The following is a 26,439-nucleotide window of genomic DNA, read 5'->3' on the forward strand; positions in this document are numbered from 1 at the left end:
CCAGGAGGGAGAAACTACACTTCCCAGCAGGGAGAGCGACCTACCGCCCCGCCCCGCCCCCTGCCCCTAGCCCTGCTAGCCCCAGCGCCCGAGCGCCACGCATGCGCACCGCAAGCCAGCGCCATGTTGGGTCAGTTTGAAAGGGAGCGCGGGCGCCGCGCTCGGCTGTGACGGCGGAGGAACCTGCGAGCTAGCGGAACCTGAGGCCGGGCGGCGTCCGGGTCTGGGTGCGTTGTCGCGTCTCCCGTCGGGTGGCAGGCCAGGGCTTTGGGTGGAGAATTGAGGACGTGTGCGCTTTTCTCTCTTTCCGGGCCTTCGTCGGTGAGTTCGGCCGGAAAAGGGCGTGTATTTTCGAAGGGCGTCCCATCCTTTGACAGCCCGAGGGGAGGGGTGGGCTGTCTCCCGAGGGAGGGGGCGGGATGAGAGTCCCGGTGGAAAGCGGGCAACTTTAGGGGGAGGGTCGCGGAACAGGACGGAGAGGACCTGACCTGGACCTCGAGGCGCTGTCGGCGATTGAAGCGGGTGGGGAGGCAGGGTCTTGGGCTTTAGGGGCCGTCACCTCGGCAAAACTGTCTGCTCGCTCTTGTTGTCTGATGAATGGTTTGTGAGAAGCCTGTGTCTGGGACTGTGGTGGGTGGGTGGGTGCTGGAATCCCCAAGGGAGGTGTTTCCTAGTTAAGGGCGGAAGCTTTGAAGCCGAAGATGCTCCGCTGCAGGGGCGCCAGCGATCTTCGCTTTCCAGGGTCATTAATTCTTGTCTTTTTGCTGCAGAACAAACACATGTTCATTTTCATAACATACATCATAGCTGTTATTTCTAAGAGTTGTTCTTCATTTCCTGTGAGCTGTTCTCATTGGTGTGGTAATTTAACACTACGTTCTGTTTTTGAATGAAAGGTAGTAGAGATCTCTGGCCACTCGTGCTAACGTTCTATTCGTCGGAATGATGGATTTCCTTTTGGAGATACACCCGGAAGTGTTAACGGAAGAAATGGTAAGATGCAGGGAATTTGCTTCCAAATAATTCTGTGGCAGAAGTGAGGAGAAGAGGGTGGATAGAGTTTCGTTGTGTTGGTAGTTGAAGCAGGATGATGGGTGCATAGGAGTTGATTAAACTTTTCTTTCTTCTTTGGTGTACTTTTGGAAACTTTGCACAATAAAAATTCGGTTGTGGATTTTCTTTTTGCCTCCTGTGAATTAAGATAAATGTTATTACCCACTTACTGAGAACTGTAATCCAACAGCTTTCCCTTTTAGGGTTTTGTTTTCGTTTTCAAGGTTTTGTAAAATAAATTATAAAATCGGTAACCTGTCCTGTGTTGGAATAAGGGAGGAAACGTTTGGTCAAGTTTGTTATCCAAGCAATATTTACTTGAGAAAAGTTAAAATCATTAGTGAGAGGGGTGAGGAAAGGGCAGAGCTGACTTGGCCTAGCCATTCTTTAGAGGTATACCATAGTATCACAGCATTCAGGGAAATCAGAGGCTAAATAACCATTATCTTATGTTCTGCTGCTGCTTGCACTGACTAGTGTCAGCTCTGACCTTTTACTCTTTTCTTCGTAAACGGAAAACTTTCTCAGTATTTTAAAGTCAAATTTGACAGTTATTAAGATTACATTAAAAGTTGTTAAAACTTAAACATTCCAAAAATTATAGCCAAAAATTAAACATTAATTTTATAACATCATAGCATGTGTTAAGTCCTAGACATTAAGCTTTCATTTTTACTTCAGAAAATCCATTGATTTAATTCTAAAAGAACGTCATTATTTACTGAAGCAGTGCCTGTTCACTCTGTTATTTCTTAGGTTTTCAAATATAGATCCTATCGTTGCTATATTAAGGTAGACTGGAATTCTCGCAGTTTTAATAATGGAAAAACAGATGAATACATTAAGGCAATTTCCAAACTATTAAGTCTCCTTTGAAAGAGAGGTGGGCTGAATCCATTTCACATAAGAATTGAAAATAGTGAGGATAGTATCAAAAATGAATGTCAGAAAATGATTATTGACAGTGTTATTTTAGGAAAAGAACATTTTGCTAGCTCATTATATGGTAAGACTTGCAGTTTATTTCTTTATAAATGAATATTGTAAATTATTCTGTTTTCTCAAGTCTTGGGAGAAGGGGTTGGCTAAAGTTACACATTGGCATTTAAAATGTTGAAGGTGTGTATTCTCCATTGTTCCTTCTTGTTTCAGCTACGTCATTTGATGCCTTTTAAAAATTTATCAAGCACCTACTATGTGCAGCGCGTGGTGGTAGGCTTAAGAATTGAAAAATATTTTGTATAGGGGAATGTTAGGTATTGTGATGTCATAGACTATATCAGCATAAGAAAAGACTGTACATCAGTAGTTTTTAGGACTTTAAAAAAAAAAGTGAGTATTCTTCCCTTGGTACTTTCTATACATAGTCTTAGATGATTTTTGTATACATAATTCCAGGCACATAATAGGTGATCAATAAATGTTTTCTAAATTGATGATGAAGGAATTCACAATAATTAAAACAGATAATCTATAATGTGCATTACCTAAAAATAATTTATAGATAATGGATTTTATTTTTTAAAGAAAGTTATAAAATGTTTACAGATTTAGTAATTTCTCTGTGTATAGCTATTATTCCTTTTAATTGGAACTTTAACCTTTTGTTTTTGTATTACAGTTGTTTCTAAGAGAAATGAGTAGAAATAACCCATTTTGAGGAAGCCATGGCAAAATTAAATACAAAGTGCAGAGTTTGTTCTCGGGAATCTTCAGTATCTTCTCTGTTAGCAAGCTGCAACCTGAGTGGTAGTAATTCCTCTAACTCTGATGGCTCTTTTCAGTATAAGGATAGACTGTACAGTTCTGCATCTCAGGCTCTACAGGCCTATATTGATGATTTTGATCTAAGCCATATGTATCTTGGTGCAAGCACTGGAAAGATTAACATCGATAGATGTTCTGCTAATATGTCAGAATTCTCCAACTATGTTTATAAACCAAAGAATGGTATGCTTTATTCTTTGTTTTCTTTTTGCCCACCGATTTAAAGCATTTTGAGAGATGTATTGTAGCCTTGGAAAACTAAATGCTTCTTTGGGGTAAAAATGACTTGTAATATTGAGATCTGGATATATTTCTTAAATGATACTGTAATTTTCTGGTTCTCAGGGGTTTTCAGGTAAGATCGCCTTTTGACCTTGGAGGAGAAGCTCATGAAATGTAACTAATAATAGTAGATGGCTGATCCTAAACCCTTAAGCCGTTCTGTTATAGCATAACGGAAATAGCACTGACTTGATGGTTCTAACTTTCATTAACTAGCTTAATGACTTTAAACAAATCTCAGCCTTTCAGAATTTATACTTGATCAATTCCAATTGATGGGATAGGGCTATATTAGTCTTCCTGATCTGTATTCTGTGGGACAGTAATATTCACAAGATGTTAAGTGTTTTTCCTTGGTAAGGTTTCCATGAATACAAGTTTGGAAAATGCATCTGTTGATAATCCAGTTAACACTTTACTGAGCACTTACAGAATGGCCCCTAGTGTGGAAAAAGTTTACATTCTACTCTTAGAAGTGGAGAATATATTCCAGAAGGGAAAATGGCAAACATGATTCTTAATTCTTAATTTTCATTTACTGTTGAATATTATAAAGTATTTTTATATGTGATACAGGAAGATAAACGGAACTATGCTTTGTTTTTCAGCTTTTGAAAATCTTGATGACAAAAAAGATTTGTCCTTATCCTGTAGAGGACAGACTATTAATGACATGGACTCCATTAGCCTAACAACTGATGATCTATTAAAACTTCCAGCAGATGGATCATTTTCTTTCACTTATGTTGGAGCAGGTCACGGAATTAGAAAGAAAAGCAAGAAACATACTGGAAGACTGAGTTCATCCAACAATGAAAAGAATCAAAATTCTCAAGAACCAGCCACTCTCCTGGGCAAGGATAACTTAGTTACCCCAGTTGTATACACAAATGTAAAAGGAAAGCAGTGTGGTAGGCTGAAAAACCCAAAACTTGTGAATAAGGCTAATAAATGTATTTCTGTACCATCTTTATCTTTTAACAAGAAATCATCTTTTAGGGACAGTTCAGAACACAATCTTGAAAAGAATTACCCAAGATGGCTCACTAGCCAGAAGTCTGACCTTAATGTTTCAGGGATAACGAGTATACCGGATTTCAAATACCCAGTCTGGCTCTACAATCAAGACTTGCTGCCCGATACAGATAGTCAAAGGATTTATCACATATTTAAAGAAGATCACTGTTCCCGTAGGCATAGTTACCAGGCACAAAGAACTTGTCAGCTAATGAATAAATTAGATTGTTTTGAATATTCTTTTGAACCTTCAAACAATTCACATTCCTTGAGTGATGATAAAGGATTAGTTAATGAATATAAATGTGATTCTGAATGTAGCCAATGTCAGTGTGACAATCCACTTCTCCTAGGATCCAAAAAGCCATTCAGTGGTAATTGTTTTGTTTTGTTGTTGTTTTTAAGAACCAAAGAAAGTGCTGTAAATTTGACCTCACATCTAGGGGTTTTTATGTCATATTCTTGATGTAACCATCAAGTGATATATCTGTTTTGAACTCTTGTGGTCTTCATTTATGTAGCATTTTGTGACTGGAAAATGTCTTTTCTTTTTTCTTTGTGTCACAACAGATGTCACTTTTTTTTTTTTTTTTTTTTGCGGTACGTGGGCCTCTCACTGGTGTGGCCTCTCCCATTGCGGAGCACAGGCTCCAGACGCGCAGGCTCAGCGGCCATGGCTCACAGGCCCAGCCACTCCGCGGCATGTGGGATCTTCCCAGACCGGGGCACGAACCCGTGTCCCCTGCATCGGCAGGTGGACTTTCAACCACTGCACCACCAGGGAAGCCCCAGATGTCACATTTTAACATAGCTTGCTATTACAGATACGTGTATATTCCAAATTATCTGAATTCTTGTTGCCTTTGTGAGGTTTTGCTGTGCTTTGCATTTATATCTTAAAGAATTAATGTGATCTTTTAAATTAGGTGACAGAATTGAATTGCTTATCCTGAAGGCCAAGAGAAGTCTAGAGCATTGTACTGAAGAATTACCGAAGTCTATGAAAAAGGATGACAGTCCTTGTTCATTAGATAAACTTGAAGCAGAAAGATCATGGGAAAATATTCCTGTTACTTTGTAAGTAAGTTACAATAGAAAAACTATTCAGTTTTCCAAATGAAGAATGTCATGTGAACATCTGATTTATCTTTTAAATAACAATGATAATTGACAGTGGTAATAACATGGTAATTCTGTAGAGCATAGCTTTCAGTGTTGCTTGCTTTAAATTGCATTTTTCATTTGTTACCACAAGATGGCGTAATATTTCATAATCTTAGGTACATTATATAATTTTTGTCTTTTGTTGCACTGTAAAATTTGATATATATTAAATATGAGGAATTAGAACCAAGAGCAACTATTTTGCAAATGGAGAAGACTATGAAATTCTTGTTACTTTTTTTACTTTAATTTTTTTCTTCCTCTATATTCTCTCCATGTATTAGAGTTATTCATTTCTTTTCATTTACAGTTTACTTTCTTAGTCATTATTTTCTGTAAATAATGGCACATTTTCTTGTATGGTAAATGTTTTCAGTTTCTAAGATTGTTTTCCTTTGTGTACTTAACCTTTCTATGCCATAGTTTCTCAGAATAATTTAAAAAGTGTTTACCTAGATACCCGTGAATGTGAGTATAGAGGAAGAATCGAGAGCTGAGGTAGGAAAGTTTCTTTTAGTGATATTATTACATGTATATTCATCAGAAATGCATTCTTGGTAATCCTGTATCCTGCCTTAGGCTCTGATACTTTATTATCTTCAGTTGTCTAAGCCTTCATTCTGTTGCAGACAGAGTCTGTTAATTCCTGAATCCTTTTCTTGATTCCTTCTCAGTTGAACATCTTATTTTTCTGTAAGAGGACACTGACTAATTCTAGTTTGGAATCTTAGCTCTGTCACTTCCTTGCTGAGACTCTGTACAAATTACTTCTCCTTTGGGGTTGTGAGGATTCAGTTGATTAGAAAATAAATATACAGCACTATTTACGATAGCCAGGACATGGAAGCAACCTAAGTGTCCATCAACAGATGAATGGATAAAGAAGATGTGGCACATATGTACAATGGAATATTACTCAGCCATAAAAAGAAATGAAATTGAGTTATTTGTAGTGACGTGGATGGACCTAGAGTCTGTCATACAGAGTGAAGTAAGTCAGAAAGAGAAAAACAAATACCGTATGCTAACACATATATATGGAATCTAAAAAAAAACAAACAAAAAAGGTTCTGAGGAACCTAGGGGCAGGACAGAAATAAAGACGTAGAGAATGGACTTGAGGATACGGGGAGGGGGAAGGGTAAGCTGGGACGAAGTGAGAGAGTGCCATGGACATATATACACTGCCACATGTAAAATAGATAGCTAATGGGAAGCAGCCGCACAGCACAGGGAGATTAGCTCAGTGCTTTGTGGACACCTAGAGGGGTGGGATAGGGAGGGTGGGAGGGAGACCCAAGAGGGAGGGGATATGGGGATATATGTATACATATAGCTGACTCACTTTGTTATACAACAGAACTAACACACCATTGTAAAGCAATTATACTCCAATAAAGATGTTAAAAAATAAGTAAATATAAGGTACTTAGGACAGTTTCTGATTTATGATGCTGTCTTAAAAATATTAATAGTGGCGATGATCATCCAGAGTATTTTTTGTTTGTTTAGCTTCAATTCCCACTTGTTGGTTCATTAATATCTTTAAAAAGAAAAAACTTGGGTTAATAATTAGCTCACTTAATTCTTAAACTTATCTTTCATCTCTAGTAATTTCTTATTTTCTTATCAGTTGCTGTATTTGTATCTGTATTTGTAAAATCCTATAGCTGCAATACTTTGCTTTCAAATGGAACCAAAATGGGTGAGCAAATCATATCTGAGATGCTTAAATTAAGAGTAAAATTTTTGAATGCATCAAATGTATTTTATAATTAGATACTATGACTTCTGACTTGTATAATTATTATTAATGGTTTGCCCTAGTACCTTATGGTACAGTTGTTGATTTTTGGAAGATTAAATTCATATTATGATGGATATGTTTTACATTAAATTAATGATGGTGTGAGAAGAAGGAATAGACCTGACTTCAGTGTGATAATGACAAATTATTATCAATCTGTCCTCAGAGACAAAATTGACTGGGAAATACTCAAAGGTAGTGTACTGAGAGAGTAACTACAACCAGACAATTTTTTTTTTTGGTTTAACTTTTTATAATGGAAAATTTCAAACAAATACAAAAGTATAAGAATAGTATAATGATTCCCTATGTATCCAGCACCCATCTTCTATAATCAGGTAAATGCTTTTTTGTTGATAGTTGGTGGGTGTACAAACTCTTTGGTAAAGAATGGGAGAAAAGACTACTTGGAAGCGAGAAAAAGTTCCTAGTAAATTACAAATCAAATGAGTCAATAATGAAATGCTGCTAATTATTGAGAAAAAATTAGCATTATGACATTTAAATGTTTTAAGAAGATTCTTAGATATCTGAGTACTTGAGTTAGAGCCACATCTTATATTGATATATAAATGAAAAAGATAAAATGAGTTTCTTTATTCTCTGTAACTAGTAGAATTTGGTTTGGGGAAAATTTTTACTTTTGCTGGGGATGCCCTTTCCTTCTGCTTGAACATCAAGATAGAAACTATTATTTATTGAGCTCTGTTCCGTGTACCAGGTATATAGAGTTAATTTATGCAATACTTCTGTGACATAAGTGGGACTACAAATGTAGAAACTGAAGTTAAGATAAAGTTTTGTGAAGTCATATAAGTGAGTGGGAGTGGTATTTGAACTCAGGAATTTTAATTTCAAAATTGATCCTTCTCCCACTTTAATCTGTGTGCCAGTTCTGGGGGAGAAGTCTGTCCTATTGCTTTGACGTAGAACAGCATGTAACTGCCATCCCAGTAGAAACTTAATAAATTTCTGGCAGTTTTGTGTATTAATATTGAGTAACTAACAATGTTTAATTGGAAAAATGCACTGCTTATTTCAAACAAATGAGCTTTTGGAGGATACTTATATTTGAAGGCTTATTTGTTTAGTTGAAGTCTAATGTCTTCAGTTTCTTTATAGTTTTTCCTTAAAGCTTTAAAGGAGAAGCAAGGAGATAGGGCGGGATGAAGGAAGAAGTTTAGGGAGAAGGTGAAGGAATCACTAAACAGCATCAGTATGAATCCTAATGGTTATTTAGTGGTGACCACTTTAATTTAAATGATAACCATCAGTTATATACTGTCTAATTTTTGTAAATTGGGAACTTATTTGCTGTCTCGTATCCTTAAATCCTAGCAAATCTCCTGTTCCGGTTAACTCTGATGATAGTCTTCAACAAACTTCAAGGGCAAAGTATGCTGACGGGTTCCTTGAAGACTTTTTAAATAATGATAATCAGGTGGGTGATGTTAAATCTTTTTAACTTATTAAAAGAATATTTATGACTAATATATAGAGATATTAATTTCTAAGTTATTTAGATAGTATAAAACAAAAAATGACTCAAATCCCTTCTTCCCCAACACACATCCATAAAACCATCACTCCTAGAATTATTGATAATTTTATTTTAGTATTCTAAAGTAGAGTGACCTGGGATTGAACTCTACAGGGAACCTAAATTGTCATTACAATGACTTTTCTTTTTCTTCTGGAAAACATACAAAACAGAACCTTACAGAGTAAATTATATTTTCCCATAGGGCAGTTACTTATTGAGAGTTATGTTTCTAAGATGCAATTATACATCCCTATGATTTAAAATGGGAAATTTATTTTCCAGTTTTATAAAATCAGCATATGTGTATCTTGCAAGTAACCCTAAAATAAAGTGTAAATGTGTATATATACACATAAGGAATGATACATAATATGATTTAGAAGTATAAGCCATGGCTGTTAAATATTGAAATACACTTTTGATATTTTAACATCTGGAAGATTTGAGAGATTGAACACTCAAAGCAAAAATTAGCTAAAAATTTTAATACAATATATATCTTTTCCTTCAGTGAAATTTACTAGAGAAAGTAGAGGCTGTCAGAATATGTCTGACCTTAGAGCTCTCTTTTTTTTTTTAAATATTTATTTTGTCCGTACCTGGTCTTAGTTGTGGGATGCAGGGTTGCAGACTTAGTCACGGCATGCATGTGGGATCTAGTTCCCCGACCAGGGATTGAACCCCGGCCCGCTGCATTGGGAGTGCAGAGTCTTACCCACTGGACCACCGGGGAAGTCCCTGACCTTAGAGCTCTGTATAAGATACTATAGGAGATGCTGATTAAGTGAAGCTTAATTATCAAATATTTATTTGCCAAATATTTGGATACCAAGCACTTTTCTAGGAACTGTATTCCTAATAGTAAATAAGAGAGAAGAAACCTTGCATCTTGGACTTTTTACTCCAAGTTGGAGAGATAAGCTATATCAAAATGTAATATATAAGGGAATACTACAAATGTTATGAAGAAAAATTACTTGGGATAGAGAAATTTTAACTAGAGTAGGTAGGAATCGCTTCTCTAGTGAGGTGATATTTGCGCCAAAACCTAAAATGAGTGAATAAGCTGTGTATGTACCCACAGGGAAGTAACTTTACATGTAGAGGGAATAGTAAGTGCAGAAACCCCAAGTCAGAAAAGTGTTCGGCATGTTCAAGGAATATCAAAGTCCAGTCAGTGTAGTTCAATCAGAATGAACAAGGAAGAATGGTTAAGAGAGAAGATGGAGAGGTAACCAGGAGTCAGATCATGTAGGTATGTAAGCAATGGAATGAAGATTTTATGTTTTATTTCAGTGAGAGAAGTCACTGGAGTACTTTGGAGGAATGAAATTATCAGATCTACATTTTAAAACATAAACAGGCAGCTGTATGGAACATAGACCTTGAAAGGAGCTAGAGAAGGACAGGGAACCCAGTTAGGAGGCTTTTGCAGTCTTCCAGGATAGGGATTGTAAAGGCTTGGGAACGGTGGGTACATTGGAGGTGGTCAGAAATAGTTAGACTTGGGATGTGTTTTGAAGGTGACCTTGTAGGATGGAGATAGAGAGGATTCAAAGGATGGGTCCAAGATGTTTGAGCCAAGCAACTAAAGGATTGGGTGGTGCAATTTACTTGGGTAAGGAGCGCTGGTAGAGGCACAAATTTGCATAAGTTTTTCAAAGTTTGAGATGGATGACTGTTAAATACTAACCAACTAATCCCTTTTCTTATGCCTTTACACACACAACCTCACTACCACGGTGTTTTTTTATTTTTAAATAATTTTAGATGTACAGAAAGTTGCAAAAATAATACAGGTCGTTCCTGTCACCCTTCTCCCAGCTTCCCTAATGTTAACATCTTTTATCATAATGATCACTTAGGCCCAATACTGTTACCTGAACTATAGACCTTATCCTGATTTCACCAGTTTTTCTACCAATGTCTTGTTGCAGGATCCAGCATTGCATTTAGTTGTCATGTCTTCTTAATTTACTTCAGTCTGACAGTTCCTCAGTCTTTCCTTGTCTGTCATGACCTTGACACTTTTGAAGAGTTACTGGTCAGTTGGTTTTTTTGTAGATAGTTCCTGAATTGGGTTTATCTGAAGTTTTCTCATGATTAGAATGAGATTATGAATTTTTGGCAAGAATGCGACAGAAATCATGCTGTGCCCTTCTCAGTGCATCATATCAGAGGGTTCATGATATATTGATATCATTGGTAATATTGATATGTCCCTTAGTTCAGGCTGCTGTAATAAATATGCCATAGACCAGTTGGCTTAAACAACAAACATTTATTTTTCACAGTTCTGGAGGCTGAGAAGTCCAGATGAAGGTGTCTGGTGAGATCCTGCTTCCTAGTTTGCAGATGGTCATCTTCTCCTTGTATCTTCACATGGCAGAGAGCGGAGAGGGTGAAAGCTCTCTGTTTCTCTTCTTATAAGGGCACTAATCCCACTCATGAGAGTTCCACCTTTATGACCTAGTTACCTCACAGAAGCCCCTCCTCCAAATACTGTCACATTGAGATTAGGCTTCAACATTTGAATTGTAGGGGGACACAAACATTCAGTCCAGAGCAATATGTTAATACAGTAATATGTAATATATAAAATTATAATATATTAATACTTGTGATGTTAGTCTTGAACACGTGGTGCCTACTGGTTTTCTCTTTAGTAAAATCATGGTTTCCCCTTGAGATTAATAAATATCGTAGGGGAGATACTGTGAGACTATGCAAGTAGTCTCAAACTTTCATCTACTAATTTAGTATCCATTGGTGGATATTGACTTTTTGTCTGCATTATTAATTGAAATTCTTGTGTAATGAAGAGCTATTCCTTCTCCCCCATTTATTTATTAAACTATTTATATTAGGACTCATAGATATTTATTTTATTCTAGGTTTAATACAATACAATATTATTACTTATTTTGTTGCTTAAATTGTTTTAGTTTAGGCCATAAAGAGTTGCTTCAGGTTGGCTCCTGTGTCCTTTTGACATGTCCCTATGCTTTTTTGAGCACTTCTCTGAGGAACCATGGTTCTTTTTATTGGAATATGGTATTTAGAAACTAAGCTCTAGGCACTAGGTGTGCTTATTGCTGCTGGATTTTTATTTATTCTAGACTTTCTCAGCAGGCAGACTTAGGAAACATAAGTTTACTAAGCCATGCATGCACACATATATATTTGTATATCTATTTACATATGTATATTTTATATGTAGGTATAAAATCATGAGTTCGTACTGATACTACTGATTCCAGTCCAATACCACAGGGTTTGTTTTAGCCCCTCTGTTCCTTATTTGTAACTTCTTTCTCATCTGGTGAGAATCTTTACTCTTACTATCTATAATAGGTTTACTTAATTTTTCAGTCTTAGCATATGCATAGTTTCAGAATTGCTAACCCATACTGCTGTAAGAAACACATTTACTAATTAGATGATATTATTTGTGTATGGTTCTTTTTGTCTTTTGCCTTACAATATCCAGTCAAAATATTCTTTTCCAAAGTTACCGTGGTTAATCATTTTCTGCCCAGCTCCTTTCAGTGTGGTCATGTTGTTCATTTGTAATGCTGTTAGGTGGCTCATTTTTTTATTGTGTAAACTGGGTTATTCCCACATTTTATGTGGTTTAAATAATTGTTTTTTGAATACATGAAACATTACTATAGTTCTGAGAGTCAGCTATACTATACAAAAAGACGTACTCAGAGACATTCACTACAAGGATTTAACGAGAAGTCTCAGAACAAATTCTATCAAACATGCCAACGTTTATTAAATATTGATTCGTGAATGGCACAGAACAGTTCATATAATCTGTTTTGTAGTTTTCTTTTTTGGTATTCTGACCACAATTTTGCCTGAAAAGTTCACTCAAGGCAGACATAGCAAATTGCAGAGGCAAGCTTTTGTAACTTTTATGGTTGGCATTAGGCAACCTGAATTTCTTCTAAACCAGTGGCTGGATGCAGATCATTTAGAGATAATGCCTCAGGTGCTGTCTCCAAGGTTGTAGGAGTATAAGCGGAACTGGATCCTTATGCCCTGTTTCTTTTGCTTTCTTTCTTTTTTTTAAAATTTTGGTAAAGTATATATAATATTTACTATTTTGACCTTTTTTTTTTTTTTTTTTTTTTTTTTGCAATACGTGGGCCTCTCACTGTTGTGGACTCTTCCATTGCGGAGCACAGGCTCCGGATGCGCAGGCTCAGCGGCCATGGCTCACAGGCCCAGGCGCTCCGCGGCGTGTGGGATCCTCCCAGACCGGGGCACAAACCCGTGTCCCCTGCCTCTGCAGACGGACTCTCAACCACTGCACCACCAGGGAAGCCCTGACCATTTTTAAGTGTATAGTTCTGTGCAATAAGTACCATACCTTCACATTGTTGTGCAACCATCACCACTATCTATCTCTAGAACTTTTTCAGCTTTACCAACTGAAACTCTACCCACTAAACACTAACTCCCCATGCTCCTTTACCCCCAGCCTCTGCTAGCACCATTCTACTTTCTGTCTCTATGAATTTGATTATTCTAGGAACCGTATATGTTTTAGCCTGCTGAGGCTGCCATAACAAAATACCATAGGCTGGGTGGCTTAAACAACAGATATTTGGTTCTCACAGTTTTGGAGGTGGGGGAATCTAAGATCAAGGTGCTGACTGATTCTGTTACTGGTGAAGGCTTTCTCCCTGGCTTGCATACAAGCCATCTTCCCACTTTGTCCTCACATGGCCTTTCCTTGAGCTCTTAAGTGTCTCTTTATGAGGATACTAATCCTGTGGTTTCAGGGTCCCACCCTTATAGCCTCACTTAACCTTGATTACCCCCTTATAACCTTATCTCTAAATACAGCCACATTCAAGGTTAGGGCTTCACCGTGAATTCTGGAGGGGGACACAATTCAATCCATAGCATCGTATAAGAAGACTCATACTATATCGTTCCTTTTGTTACTGGCTTATTTCACTTAGCATAATGTCTTCAAGGTTCATCCATGTTGTATCATCTGTCAAAATTTCCTTCCTTTCTTAGATTGAATAATACACCATTGTGTGTATGTATCATGTTTTGTTGATCCATTTATCTGTTGATGGACACTTAGGTTGCTTCGGCCTTTTGACTATTGTGAATAATGCTGCTGTGAACATAGGTGTACAGATATCTGCTTGAATCTCTGCTTTCACTTCTTTTGGGTATATACTCAGAAGGAGAGTTGCAGGATCATTGTGGTAATTCAGTATTTAGTTTTTTGAGGAATTACCATACTGTTTTCCAAAGGAACTGCACCATTTTATTACGTTCCCACACCTTGTTTCTTATACCCTGTTCATATAACTGTGGAGAGTGCCTTTAAAATCTTTTTGGCCACTATGCTTAACTCCGTATATATGTTATACTGTCTATGTTGAAATATTTTAAATTATAGACATCTTAAGAGGCCTATTTTCCACTTTGTGGATGATTATCAGGACACAGCAACTCATTTGAAAGATGTAAAAATAAAGGTAAGACTTTTAAAAAGAAGTTTGAAAATATCCTGTACAGGTTCTCTTAACTGACCACCTTATGTGTCTAAGTGCTGTTGCCTTCTTTGGATGCAGATAAGATCAGTGGTAATCGATGTGTGAGTGTTTTTAAGGTAGCAAGGAATGTGTGGTCCATAAAGAGGTGAAAAACCAGCATTCCCTGTGTGAAAACGTATTTGGAAGTGTGCAGAGAATATGATATTTGAAATTCTAGTCCTTGTTCAGCTGATAACCAGCGTCATCTACACACTTGAAAAGAGCATATTGACTTACTGCTCTCTGAGGACCTTTCTTTTTTTTTTTTTTTTTTTTTTTTTTTTTGCGGTATGCGGGCCTCTCACTGTTGTGGCCTCCCCCGTTGCGGAGCACAGGCTCCGGACGCGCAGGCTCAGCGGCCATGGCTCACGGGCCCAGCCGCTCCGCGGCATATGGGATCCTCCCAGACCGGGGCACGAACCCGTATCCCCTGCATCGGCAGGCGGACTCTCAACCACTTGCGCCACCAGGGAGGCCCTCTGAGGACCTTTCAATTCTAAAAATCTATAATTTTAAGTGTACTAAGTGAATGCATTGCAAATGTAAACATGTACCATTCATTTTAAAAGAACAAGGACTAGGAAGGATGTGCCAAGCTGTTGATAGTGATTGTCTTCAAGTGACTGGGTAAGGGGAGGTTTATGAGTTACAGTTTTCATTTGTTGGAACAATTTATTGACATGTATTGTTTGGATTTTGCATTAATTTTATATTGTGGGGAAATAATACAAAATATAACTTTTCTCCTTCTGAATTTGGATGGTTCATTCATCTGTTTTAACTTTTAGAGCTGTACCCTTTCTGGAGGGAAACATCATGGTCCTGTTGAAGCCCTGAAACAAATGTTATTTAATCTTCAAGCAGTGCAAGAAAGTTTTAATCAGAATAAAACCACAGAGCCAAAAGGTGAAATTAAACAAGTAAGCACAAACTTAATTTATGAATTGAAATCTATGAATGTGGATTGAGATCTGTGAAGGATAAGATTTCCTCCTAGATCTTTCTTAGCTTGACCTCTAACTTTATGTTAATAAGCATGATATTAACACAAGTCGTAGAGTTGTACTGTTGTTATTCTTTTTTTTAGAAAGTAACTTACTCAAATTTAATACTGTAAGATTTTTGCAGTTGTGTACCCCTGAATGGATTGTCCTATTAAGTTTATGGTTATAAATACAACATCGTATTTAGATATGATGTTATTAAAACTGTAGATGAAAGGATTGTAAGAGTTGTTTTTTAATGCCCGACAAAAGTATTCTGTCTAGTCCAACTTCTTGTGTTTATATTTGAGGTGGCCTAGAGAACCTTTCAACATTAGACTTCTCCCCATAACCTTTGTCATCTGAAGTTTAATTTTGTTACCATGTGTTTATTGACTCTTAATACGGTTATGTAAAGTTTTATTTTAAAGTAATTGTGTTTTTGTGTATTTCCTAGGAATTTGGAAATCTGTTTCTGCTTTGGGCTGATATTTCATAGGGGTCGAATTTTCCTCACAGTAGTGTAGTGTTTACAAACCTAGCTTATGTTCTCCCAAGCCTGATTGTGAATTCTAATTCTGCCACTTACTAGCAAGTGCGGTATTTGTACAGATCACTTAACCTCCTTAATTTCAGTTTCCTCTTCTGTAAAATGAGATTGTTGAGAAGACAAATTGAAACAAACTATAGAAAGTACTTATTTATAGTGCTTGGCACCTGGTAAAAACTTAATGCCTGGAAAATACTTAGTACATTTTAATTGATATTGTTTATTTTGTTATTCAGTAGAGCTTTACAAAATTCAGTTTTCATCACAAGTGAGTGTACTAGATTTTAGGAACTATCACATGCTACTCACTTAAGTTGTATTTCTTAATTTTTCTCCTTACATTCTAATGATCATAACACTAACATACAGTGCAATCCATCCTTCTTTTCCTTCCCCTTTTAAACATTCTTGAGATAAAGCCTTGTTCAGTAAAGTCATAATTTCAAGCCAAGTTTTGATATTTAATGAACAAACAATTAGAAGCATACTTTAGGACAGTTGCAAGACGAAAAAGTTGTAGTATTTTTAGAATAAAAAATATATGTATATATTTAATGCTTTACTGAAAATTATTTGCTTAGAATTATTTCCTTGGGAATGCAGACAATATTTTTAATGTTCTTATTAATCACACATATTAAATAGCATTTAAGTTTATAATTATATAATATTTTCACTGTTTTATTATATTTGGTGTTTTTAATAATAGGTTTCAGAAGATGATTTCTCTAAATTACAGTTGAAGGAAAGTATGGCTCCTATTAATAGGTCACTTCAAAAGTAAGTGTTCTCTGTTAATTTCTGAGTATGTTATGGATGCAAACATCTCTGATTGAAATCAGAAGGTTACAGGATGGAATTAAAGTCGCTGGAAGAGGAGGTGTGCTAGGTATATTTAAGATTCTTGGAGCATATTGTTTAATCCTGAGATTTTCTCTTAAACTTGCGCTATTTTCTATTTAAAATGTTCTTAGGACCTAATGAGATAACTGTAGACACTTAAAATTTAATAGGTGTGAATGGCCTAGGGAAATTCTCTTTTCATTTCTGAGTCATACCAACAATCTGAGATAGTATTGGTGTGGATCTTCTGGAAGAACAACTTGTACGTGCAATGTGTTGTCATATATTCCCTCTAGAAGAGGTAAATAATCCTAAGTAAGTATATCGTTATGTGACATATCGCCACAGAAATTTAAGTGGATGTGATGTCCTGGATATAAAGATAGGTCTAAATGCCCTAAGGTGTTAATCTACTTATTTTCTTAGTTACATATCTTAAAAAGTTGGGAAGAATTTCCTACAGTCATGATCTTGGTAGAAGAGACGAGTATTTATTTTATAGATTTGATTGTGTGAATATGAAGTGCCCTCAAAAGATGGAATACTGAGTTTAAGATTTTTTACTTTGTAACAAACACCATTTTGCTTGACAGTAAGTGTGGCTAACCAAATACGGTCTGCCTTTTGTCCTTTCAGAATTTGCTTAGGATTCTCTTACCTAAGGAAGCAGTGGAAAAGTGAAACACTAGACATGTAAACTTATGACTCTAATTGTCATGATATATATGTATCATTTTTGTTTTCATTCTTAAAAAATATGTATATATGTGTGATTTTTTCCCCCTCTACTTCTAGTATTCTGGGTAGAAATAATGCCTCTTTCTTTGTAGCATAGTCTTGGATATAGTGTTTCATATTTAATAGGATTCAGTGAATAATGATACTAATAACTAACATTTATTGAACATTTACCAAGTATCAGTGTTCTGCGTGCTTTTGTATGTAATTCATGTGATTTTACAACCCTATGAGGTTAAGTACTATTATTATCTTCATAATACAGATCAAGTAATAAAAATCAAGTAATAAAGTAACTTGCCCAAGGTTACATAGCTAGTAAAACAGCACTGGGATTCAAAGCAGACAGTGTGATTCTATAGCCTATGTTCGTAACACTCCTCTCATTAGTGATAGTGGTACATTATCCTTTTAGACTAGGTGCAGTGCCTCAGTTGATTCTCTAGGATAAAGACCCCATGCCCGCTGTGGCCTCTCCCGTTGCGGAGCACAGGCTCCGGACGCGCAGGCTCAGCAGCCATGGCTCACGGGCCCAGCCGCTCCGCGGCACGTGGGATCCTCCCGGACCGGGGCACGAACCCGTGTCCCCTGCATCGGCAGGCGGACTCTCAACCACTGCGCCACCAGGGAAGCCCGACCTCAAGCTTTGATACTGAACCTGTGTCATAGACTTAAATGTGTTTCCCGAGTTAAAGTTCATACCCTGGAAGATGTTTTTCTCGGTGAAAATGAACCCTGAACCATAAGTAATTAAATAACCACAAAAATTGATACTGATTATAGGTGCTTTTACCATTTTCTGTAATTTTTTTTGATAGTAGTAACTTCTTTCTAGCGTAGGCAATCAGTAGTTTGCTACATATAGAATGCCATTTTTTTTTTTTTTTTTGCAGTATGCGGGCCTCTCACCGTTGTGGCCTCCCCCGCTGCGGAGCACAGGCTCCGGACGCGCAGGCTCAGCGGCCATGGCTCACGGGCCCAGCCGCTCCGCGGCACATGGGATCCTCCCAGACCGGGGCACGAACCCGTATCCCCTGCATCGGCAGGCGGACTCCCAACCACCTGCGCCACCAGGGAGGCCCTAGAATGCCATTTTTAGAGAGTGAGATTCATGTTTTGTTAGATGGCTTTTAGCTTTTGATTCTGTTGGAGTAGCTGAAGCAATCTTAATTTGGCTTTTACTTTACATTTCAAAAGTATTATCAGTAAGGCATTTTTACTGTTAGAAAGTAAGTTTAGACTTACAAAAGCATGTTAGTACATTTTTCCCCATTATTTTCAGTCTTTAGATTGACTGTTTTTAGGATAATTTAAAATTAATTCAGTCTCAGAATTCCTCTTTCTAGACTGCAAAATGTTCTGTTTAGATTTATGGTCTTTTCATATTTTAAAATAAATAGACCCAACTTTTTCAGAAGTTACAGATTGTACCTTGGGTGCTTTCTTATTATGTTTCTCCCCATTCCTCAAATAACTGCTTTTCTTTCTAACTGTTTGGATTGCTGACCGGTTTTAAAATATCTTTCATTAGCCTTAGGAAACTCCAGGATCTTAGTATGGGTTCTTTTTATTCCCTTGGAAACTCAGTTTTCTTATGTTCTCTCATTAGAAATAGCTGAGAAAGATTCATTGGATCTGAAGTATAAAATGATTGGTAGCAGCTTAAAATGTTATTTTTCCCAGAGGGATTTTGCTTTTAGTAGGAATCAAAGTTGTAATTGTTTTGTATCCCTGTAACACTTAGCTTTGTCTTATGCATTTACATACTAAAATTATTATCTTAAGGCAAGTGAAAAAATTGTAGTGTTTGAACAAGGGCCTTTTCTAGAATCTTTTATTATTTCATGTAAGCTTAGGCTGGTTGTAAAAAATGAGCAATTGTATATTGCTCGCATACTATAAAGGTGAGCAGTAGTAGACAATTGTAGAATCATCAGTCATCCAAAAATAATTTGTTTTTGGCTTCAGAATGTGTTGTTTTACATGTAATTTGGAGATGAATGTGTAAGATTTTGTAATTCTCAATACTAAAGGCCATGCTGTGAAAACCAAACTTAATGATAGCTGGAAAATTGTCTCATTTCTCAGATCTCTTTTCTTGCTCAATTTTCTGGTCTTCATTCTACACTAGGGATAGACAGGATTAGCTCTCAGACTTGCAAAACTTGACCCTAAAGCAAATATTTTTCTTTATTCTAATGTGCTCATATTTTACTTAGATCTAGGAAATAGTAGGCAGTTTGTTCTGAAAAGCCTTTCATTCAGTTCTTGCTGGATACTAGGCTGAATATAGGCCAGTAAACATAGTATTTAAGAGAACAGCCAGTACAGTAGTACTAGTAGAAAAACAAATGTAAGATGTCAATGAGTAATATAGCTAAATTGCCATCACATAATCAGTGTTACTGAGTTTCTGTGGGTTGATTAGTATTTACTTGAATGATCATCAATAGATACATTGTCACAATAAGAAATGAGTTTTTTAATTTCAGTTTTTTTTTTTTTTTTTTTTTTTTTTGCGGTATGCGGGCCTCTCACTGTTGTGGCCTCCCCCGTTGCGGAGCACAGGCTCCGGACGCGCAGGCTCCGGACGCGCAGGCTCAGCGGCCATGGCTCACGGGCCCAGCCGCTCCGCGGCATATGGGATCCTCCCAGACCGGGGCACGAACCCGTATCCCCTGCATCGGTAGGCGGACTCTCAACCACTTGCGCCACCAGAGAGGCCCTAATTTCAGTTTTTAAGGTGAATGACTATTCACTGTTGTAATACAACCCTTAGGTTGATGTTTTCCGCATTGGCCTGCTTTTTCACTTTTTGAGAGCAGAAAATCAAGAATAATTTCCTTCTACAATTTTATTCTTCCCTTCTCCCTACACTTAACTTTGAAATACCAATCACTTTTGATAGACTCTTCTCTAAACAGATCGCTTTATTCTCAAAACGGGAGATAGAGGTTAGATGAAAGGAACTGCCAAATGATTGCGTAGCTGAGGTAGAGAGACTGAAGATTTCACACTTCTACTTAGCTTTTTTATCCCTTCCCATTATTACCCACTTCCCTTTCTATCTGACATTTTGTTTTAAAGACATAAAATATACTACGTGGGATTAGAAAGGAAACCAGTTATAGTGCATTAACTATGAAAATATTAAAATACATTTCTAATTAGTAATATATGCTTCTCTTTATTGCATTTAAAATAAGACAATACATTTAAAATACAGGTAAGTTAAAATTCATTTTGTAAAAACATGTATTAGTGTGAAGGCCTTTTGCATAACTTGAATAAAAGCATTAAACCATGGTGTGCTCTTTTACTTACCTTTCACATATTGATCAGCAAACAATTAAAGAAAGGGAATATTGGAAGGCATTGATGTCTGGGTTACCAGTGAGACTTCACTATTTGATGGATGAAAACTAGACTTAAAGTTGTCTAATAGTTGGCCAGTTATGTCATATGAACTTTTGGACTGTAGACAGAAAGACTTAGAGGATGTATGTTTTAGCAGTGGGTTTAATAACTGTTGTAATTTTGTAACTATTATATAACTATTGTAATTTTGAAGTAGTGATGAGTATAAAACATACTTGCAATGACTATAATGTGATATGAAAATACCTCTGATTTCTATGGCATATGAGGTCACAGATTTTGGCTGTTGCTTACATTCATAATGGAAGGAAATGCTAATTTAGAGATAGCATTTTGTGAAAATAAAGATGATTTTTTTCCCCATCCAATTTCATAGACCCTCTAAATCTAAAGGATCTGTTGACCCTCCGATTTGTAAACAGTAACATCAGATTCTAGCCACTTGTCATCTTCTTTCTCTTGAGTAACAGCCTGAAAAGAAAAAGGAAGATAAGCCCCAAGTATATTTACAGATTATCTTCTTCCTCATAAATATGTCTGTAGGAAGAAAATAATTCTTTAAGTAGAGAGAGATTACTGTAGGATGTAGAAATAATAAAGTCTAATTTTACCTGTGATTGCTTAGTAACCCTGGGTGAGTTATTGTCATTTAGTTAATGAAGATGACAGTCTCAAAAATTAACAGAAGCTGCCAAAAGGATGGCAGAATTCAGATTCTTAATACATTTGAGTAAAAGTGTCTAAGAAATAGAGTACAGGGAAATAGACGTAATGCAGTAATTAACACTACTAATTTCCTCCATCTCCTTATCCTTGATAAAGTGGAAGATGTATTTTATTTAATATACATCAATTGAACCTGTGTTGGAGACTGTAGAATAAGGTGTTGTCACCACCTTTCAGTAACTTCTCACTAATTTCTCACCTTAGAGATTACTGGTATATTATTTCTGTTTTTCTTGGTCTCTTATTTATCAGAGATCTGAAATATGGTTGATTAACATATTTTTGAGTGATCCTCAAGGATCTGAAGGGTAAGGGAGAAGGAAAGCTGGAAGAATACTTTTAGAGGAAGACTGGAAAGTTAAGGGCTCCTATCTTCTTGGTTTGTCTGAGGGATGATTGAGAAAAACCAGGTTGTTGGTATAATACTACATTATTCAATGTAATTGTCATTTGTTTTCCCCCATGCTCAATAAAAATGAGTTTTCCTCAATTGTAACTGATTCTTTAGTGCTGTTTAAATTTAGCTGCCTTGAATGTACATGTTAAAAATGAATTATGTCCTTTACCTCTTAAATGATATACACAGTATATCAGAAGGTATCATTTCATTTCAAAGTACATGAAAAAGATGCTTTAAGTGTGACACAAATGATACCTATTATTGTTTCTTATTAGGCTACTTGGCACACTTTCAACAAAAAAAAAAACCTTAAATGTCAAACATATAATTTTTTTAAGTAAGTGTTTATAGATTTTTAGATGAATTATTTTAACCCTCAGTTATTCAGATTGCAAGGTTTTGTAAAGAAAAATTTTCAGTTTTGATACTAAAACTATTCCATAAACTTATCTCTCATACTAATTTTGAAGTTAAGAAACAATGTAATCACCATTTCTTTTTGCATTACCTATTCATTCCTTAATATTGGTTTGTAATGTGTTTTATACTTTTTAATGAAGGGCTTTGCACCATTTATCTCACCTGAGAGACCTGGTTGATGATTCCAGTGGGAAACAGTCACCGAAAATATGAAGAGGAAAATAAAAGTCTAACCAATAAATAGTCACCACAGAACAAAAATGTATTTTTTTCCTATTGCTTAAACTGACAAAGTAATTAGAAGCCATATATTATTCTGTGATTGGTTCAAGTATTATGTATTTTTTAAAAACCAGACTTGACAATGTCCATAGATTTTTGTGGCCTATCCTCATTTTGTGCCAGAATACCAGGAGGTGAACTAGAAGGACCCATACTATATGTCCTAGTCTGACTTTGGTCTTCAGGCTGTCAAATGTCTAATATTCAAAGATGGATGACTTCCGTTCTTGAAGCTTACATGGACTTAACCTTCTTCAGCATCCTCATCATTTTATCATCTGATTCTGGATCATTAAGAAGCTTTTCCTGGTTTCTATCCAAAATCTCTTAAATAGACTCTTTTATAAAGTTAGTATCCACTTAAGGAGCTTGAGGAATGTCAAAATTGTTATGGTGTATCTTAACCATATGGAAGTATGTTACTTTCAAGTTTCATAAAGCAAACATTTAAGAATATGTTATATTTGCAAATAACATTAATTGGTACAGTGCTAAAAGGATGTTTTATATTGTGAATTCCAGGAAAACCTCATTTAATTAATGCTTTGATTCTATGTAAGATAATCTTGACAGTACTTGACAGTTTATAAAATACTTTTGGGGGGATATTTGAGATTTTAATATTTTGATATTATTTCCCAGATTTAAGTTTTGAGGTTAGCTCAAACTAGTAAAAACTATATCAGTGGCCAGTTGCCTTATGAAATTTGATAACTAAACTTAAATGAATATGGAAAATTAGAAAAGTGCTGAACTTTCTTTAAAGCAAACTTTCTTTAAGGTTTGTCACTAACTAGCACTGAACAGAGCTCTATAATTTTGCAACTTATACCAAGTGAGCGTCTATTAAGCAGGAAACATCTTTACCAACAAAATGAAGAAATAATTCATAAGCCATGGTGAAGCATATTAAAAAAGCCTGATGAAATTAAAGAATAGGTATGTATACAAATAGTACAAATTAACACTACCCAAATTGGAGCGTTTTTGCTAATAAGTAGCTTCACTGTCAAATAGGAATTCCTAAGTACATTGGGTCAAAGAATTTTCCCCCCCAATTTAAAGCACTATCTAAAGACCTTTGTTATAGAACTTACATGTCAAAGACTGTGGAGTGAATCCTGTCTTTTTTCCTTGCCTAGTGAGTCAGTCACTGTACTATTCTTTTTGCCCAGTTTGAGAGTCACTTGCTAATAAGTTTGTTTTGTTTACTCTGTGGAGGTGTTTTTGCCGCAGACATTCTATTTCTGATTATGGTCTTCTGCTTCACAGCAGATAGTTTGTATACAATCAAACAAGACATTACTTTGATGATTGAAATGTGGTTGGCCGTTAAAAGAGCAGATAGATTTTAAGTGGATGAACATAGATCTGAGCAGAGCATGCTCCAGTGAAATCCAGTATTCCACGAATTCCAAAGGCAGAGCAGACAAAGATATCAGATAATTACATATTATATGTTGATCAGATATAATATGTTTAGTATACCTAGAAAGCATCTCCAAAGGGATTATTATGCTTTGTTAACTCTGAGTAGCACTGATCTGGTTAGTGCTCCCATTTGCAAGAACATATATATCCAGTACTAAGTAAGATAAGCCTGTTCTAAAATTTTGTTATAACTAGTGTTTTAAGAAACTTGATTATACTTAGCCCAGAGTATTTTTCCTTTTGTATTAAATATGGGAGTTTAAGTTTTTTAGCAAAAAAGAACTTTATCTAAATGATTAATTCTAACCTTTCAAAAATATATATAGGAGATTCAAACAAGAAAAAAATGTAAATGATAAATGTTCAATAAATTCTTTAAGGAATTCATTTAGTTAATTGTTAAATATTTCAGTATTTTTTATTTTGAGATTTCCAGAGGGAAAAAAGGAGACAACAGTATTGAGACTGCTGAGTTGGGAATTTAAAGCAGATGAGAACAATTAGATTTTAAAAATAGAATTGTGAATATAAAGTTTTATCAATCTTTTTCTCTCTTTTAGGTATATTGAAAAATATTAAATAGAAAAAAGTGATAAAATTTTAATAAGACATTTCAGATTTTTAATTGAACATGAAAAAATTTAACCTAATTCCAAAAATTATTTGAGATCAAAGGATAAAAGTGTGATGCATATGTGAAGACTTGAAACTCAACTGTATTTTCTTTGTTATCAGTAAGAACTCTCAGTTTTTTCTGGGACAATTCATTTCAGCTTCATAGAGATTTCTGACCAAACTGAGGAACCCTGTCTTCTTGGGTTTGTTTGGGTTATATGTCTCTCTAGTTATGTTATTTCTTGTTGAAATTTATAAATGTGGATTTGGGGGGTTATTATTTTGTATTTAATGTTTGGGATAATGTCTTGTTAAATCATATGCAGTTATACCAAAATGTTGCCTGAAGATAAATCATGACAAGATTTCTTTTTTCCCCCTGTGTTTTGAGTATGTGGAATCACTCATAACTTTGAATTTGTTTCCTTTTTTCCTGTCCCACCTTTCACTATGTCTCAGAACCTCTTTGTTAGAAGTGCTTTCAAGAAGTAAATTTGACAATAGGCGAAAGGGAACAAAATTCATTTCAACAAAATAGCATGAAAGGGAACAAAATTCATCTGTGGCTAAGATCATTTTCCTTTTTTGAACAAAAATATTAGTTTTTTACCCTCCCAGTTTATTCTACATTGTCCTTATGGTAGACCAGACATGTCTGCATAACAACTTTTTTTTACAATGTAGCAACTTTGTTACATTAACCGAGACTAGTCCATTTGCCTCCTAATATTTATTTCACCCTTAACCATTCTTCCCCTCATTTTCAGTTCATACATCCAAAGACATCCTGACTAGTGTTTACAAGATACTGTTGTACACACCACCACTGTAATCTTACTGATTTATTTCAGCAAGTTTGCTGCAGCTAAATTGCTTTACTCAGATTCTCCCAAACTTTCTATGTATATTCTCACCTTTATGCATATTATTTCCCATACTTGAAGTACTCAGTTTTCTTTCATTCTGGTTATTTAAAGCTTACTCTGCTATTTCTTTAAAGCTCTGACAGAGTTTATACTTACTTTTCCAAACATCCTCACCTTCCAAACTCTGGTAGGTTGGCTCTCCATTTTCCTTCCCCATCGCTCATTTAGCTGTTATATTTCTTGTTTATGTTTTTTATATTCCTCTTGTAGCAAATTTGTATCCCTAGGGGAGAAAATGTCTCAAAAAGTATTAGATGATTGATTTTGTTTTGTCTCCTTGATAGTGTCTCTTACATAATGATGTATAACCAGAAACATGTAAATTTAAAGTGTTAATTGATAACTCTAAGCCTGATTTCCTATATAAGGTTGTAAGCTCAAGATAGGAGAAACCATGTCTTTTATTTATGTGATGTCCTGCAAATCCTTTTTAAAATGAGGTAAATTAAACCTATTATGGAAGAGATTTCTTTTTTGATATTGCAGTTTATCAAATAAGATTAACATTTTTGTATTTTGGATGACTTGGCTATAAGCTTTCTAACCTCTTGAGCCCTGAAAACTTTTAAGATTTTTGAGTTTTTATATATTCTGCATTTCATCAGGTACATGAACTATTTTACAGATCTAGGACTAAGTCTAGGGAAACTTTCAGTGGCTGGTTTTCATTGTGTTGCTTCTCTGAGCCTGGCTTGATGAGAAACTATTAGTCTGGGTCCAATCTAGAAACAGAAACCACACAGTGATTGTAAACAAGAGAAGCTTAATATAAAAAAAAGTTTTAAACTGGTCAGACTCCCAGGAGTTCAGCATTTGCAGCAGCTGAAGAAGTGGTGTTTCCCTGGACCTGGCTGCCTCCCTCTCTCCCGGGTTCCACAGGGGGAAAAAAAGTTTTAAATTGTGACAAAAGAGATAAGATATAAGAGAGCTCTATATGGTACCCC

The 26,439-nt window shown here is 35.8% G+C and overlaps 1 protein-coding gene across 5 annotated transcripts; it reads left to right on the forward strand.

Annotated features, from left to right (window-relative positions):
* The first annotated feature begins 105 nt into the window (after positions 1-105).
* On the forward strand, positions 106-25,961 carry C15H18orf54 (chromosome 15 C18orf54 homolog). 5 transcript variants are annotated; one of them, XM_060118793.1, is made up of 9 exons: positions 106-321; positions 897-993; positions 2,675-3,003; positions 3,711-4,493; positions 5,046-5,196; positions 8,429-8,531; positions 14,992-15,123; positions 16,446-16,516; positions 22,382-25,961. In XM_060118793.1, the coding sequence occupies exons 3-9, from the start codon at positions 2,721-2,723 to the stop codon at positions 22,452-22,454; spliced, it is 1,596 nt and encodes a 531-aa protein (XP_059974776.1). In that variant the 5' UTR covers positions 106-321; positions 897-993; positions 2,675-2,720; the 3' UTR covers positions 22,455-25,961. The 5 variants fall into 5 exon arrangements, with proteins under 5 accessions (XP_059974776.1, XP_059974775.1, XP_059974779.1 ...); XM_060118792.1 differs by having other exon boundaries at positions 106-227; XM_060118796.1 differs by having other exon boundaries at positions 106-227; positions 3,711-3,956.
* Positions 25,962-26,439: the final 478 nt, after the last annotated feature.

The sequence above is a fragment of the Mesoplodon densirostris genome, chromosome 15 (genome assembly GCF_025265405.1).
Source record: "Mesoplodon densirostris isolate mMesDen1 chromosome 15, mMesDen1 primary haplotype, whole genome shotgun sequence".
NCBI classification, from domain to species: Eukaryota; Metazoa; Chordata; class Mammalia; order Artiodactyla; family Ziphiidae; genus Mesoplodon; species Mesoplodon densirostris.

Coding starts and splice junctions, on each gene's coding strand:
- C15H18orf54 (XM_060118793.1), top strand. CDS start 2,721: ATGGCAAAATTAAATACAAAGTGCAGAGTTTGTTCTCGGGAATCTTCA. Junction 4,494..5,045: donor ATCCAAAAAGCCATTCAGTG/GTAATTGTTTTG, acceptor CTTTTAAATTAG/GTGACAGAATTGAATTGCTT. Junction 5,197..8,428: donor GAAAATATTCCTGTTACTTT/GTAAGTAAGTTA, acceptor CTTAAATCCTAG/CAAATCTCCTGTTCCGGTTA.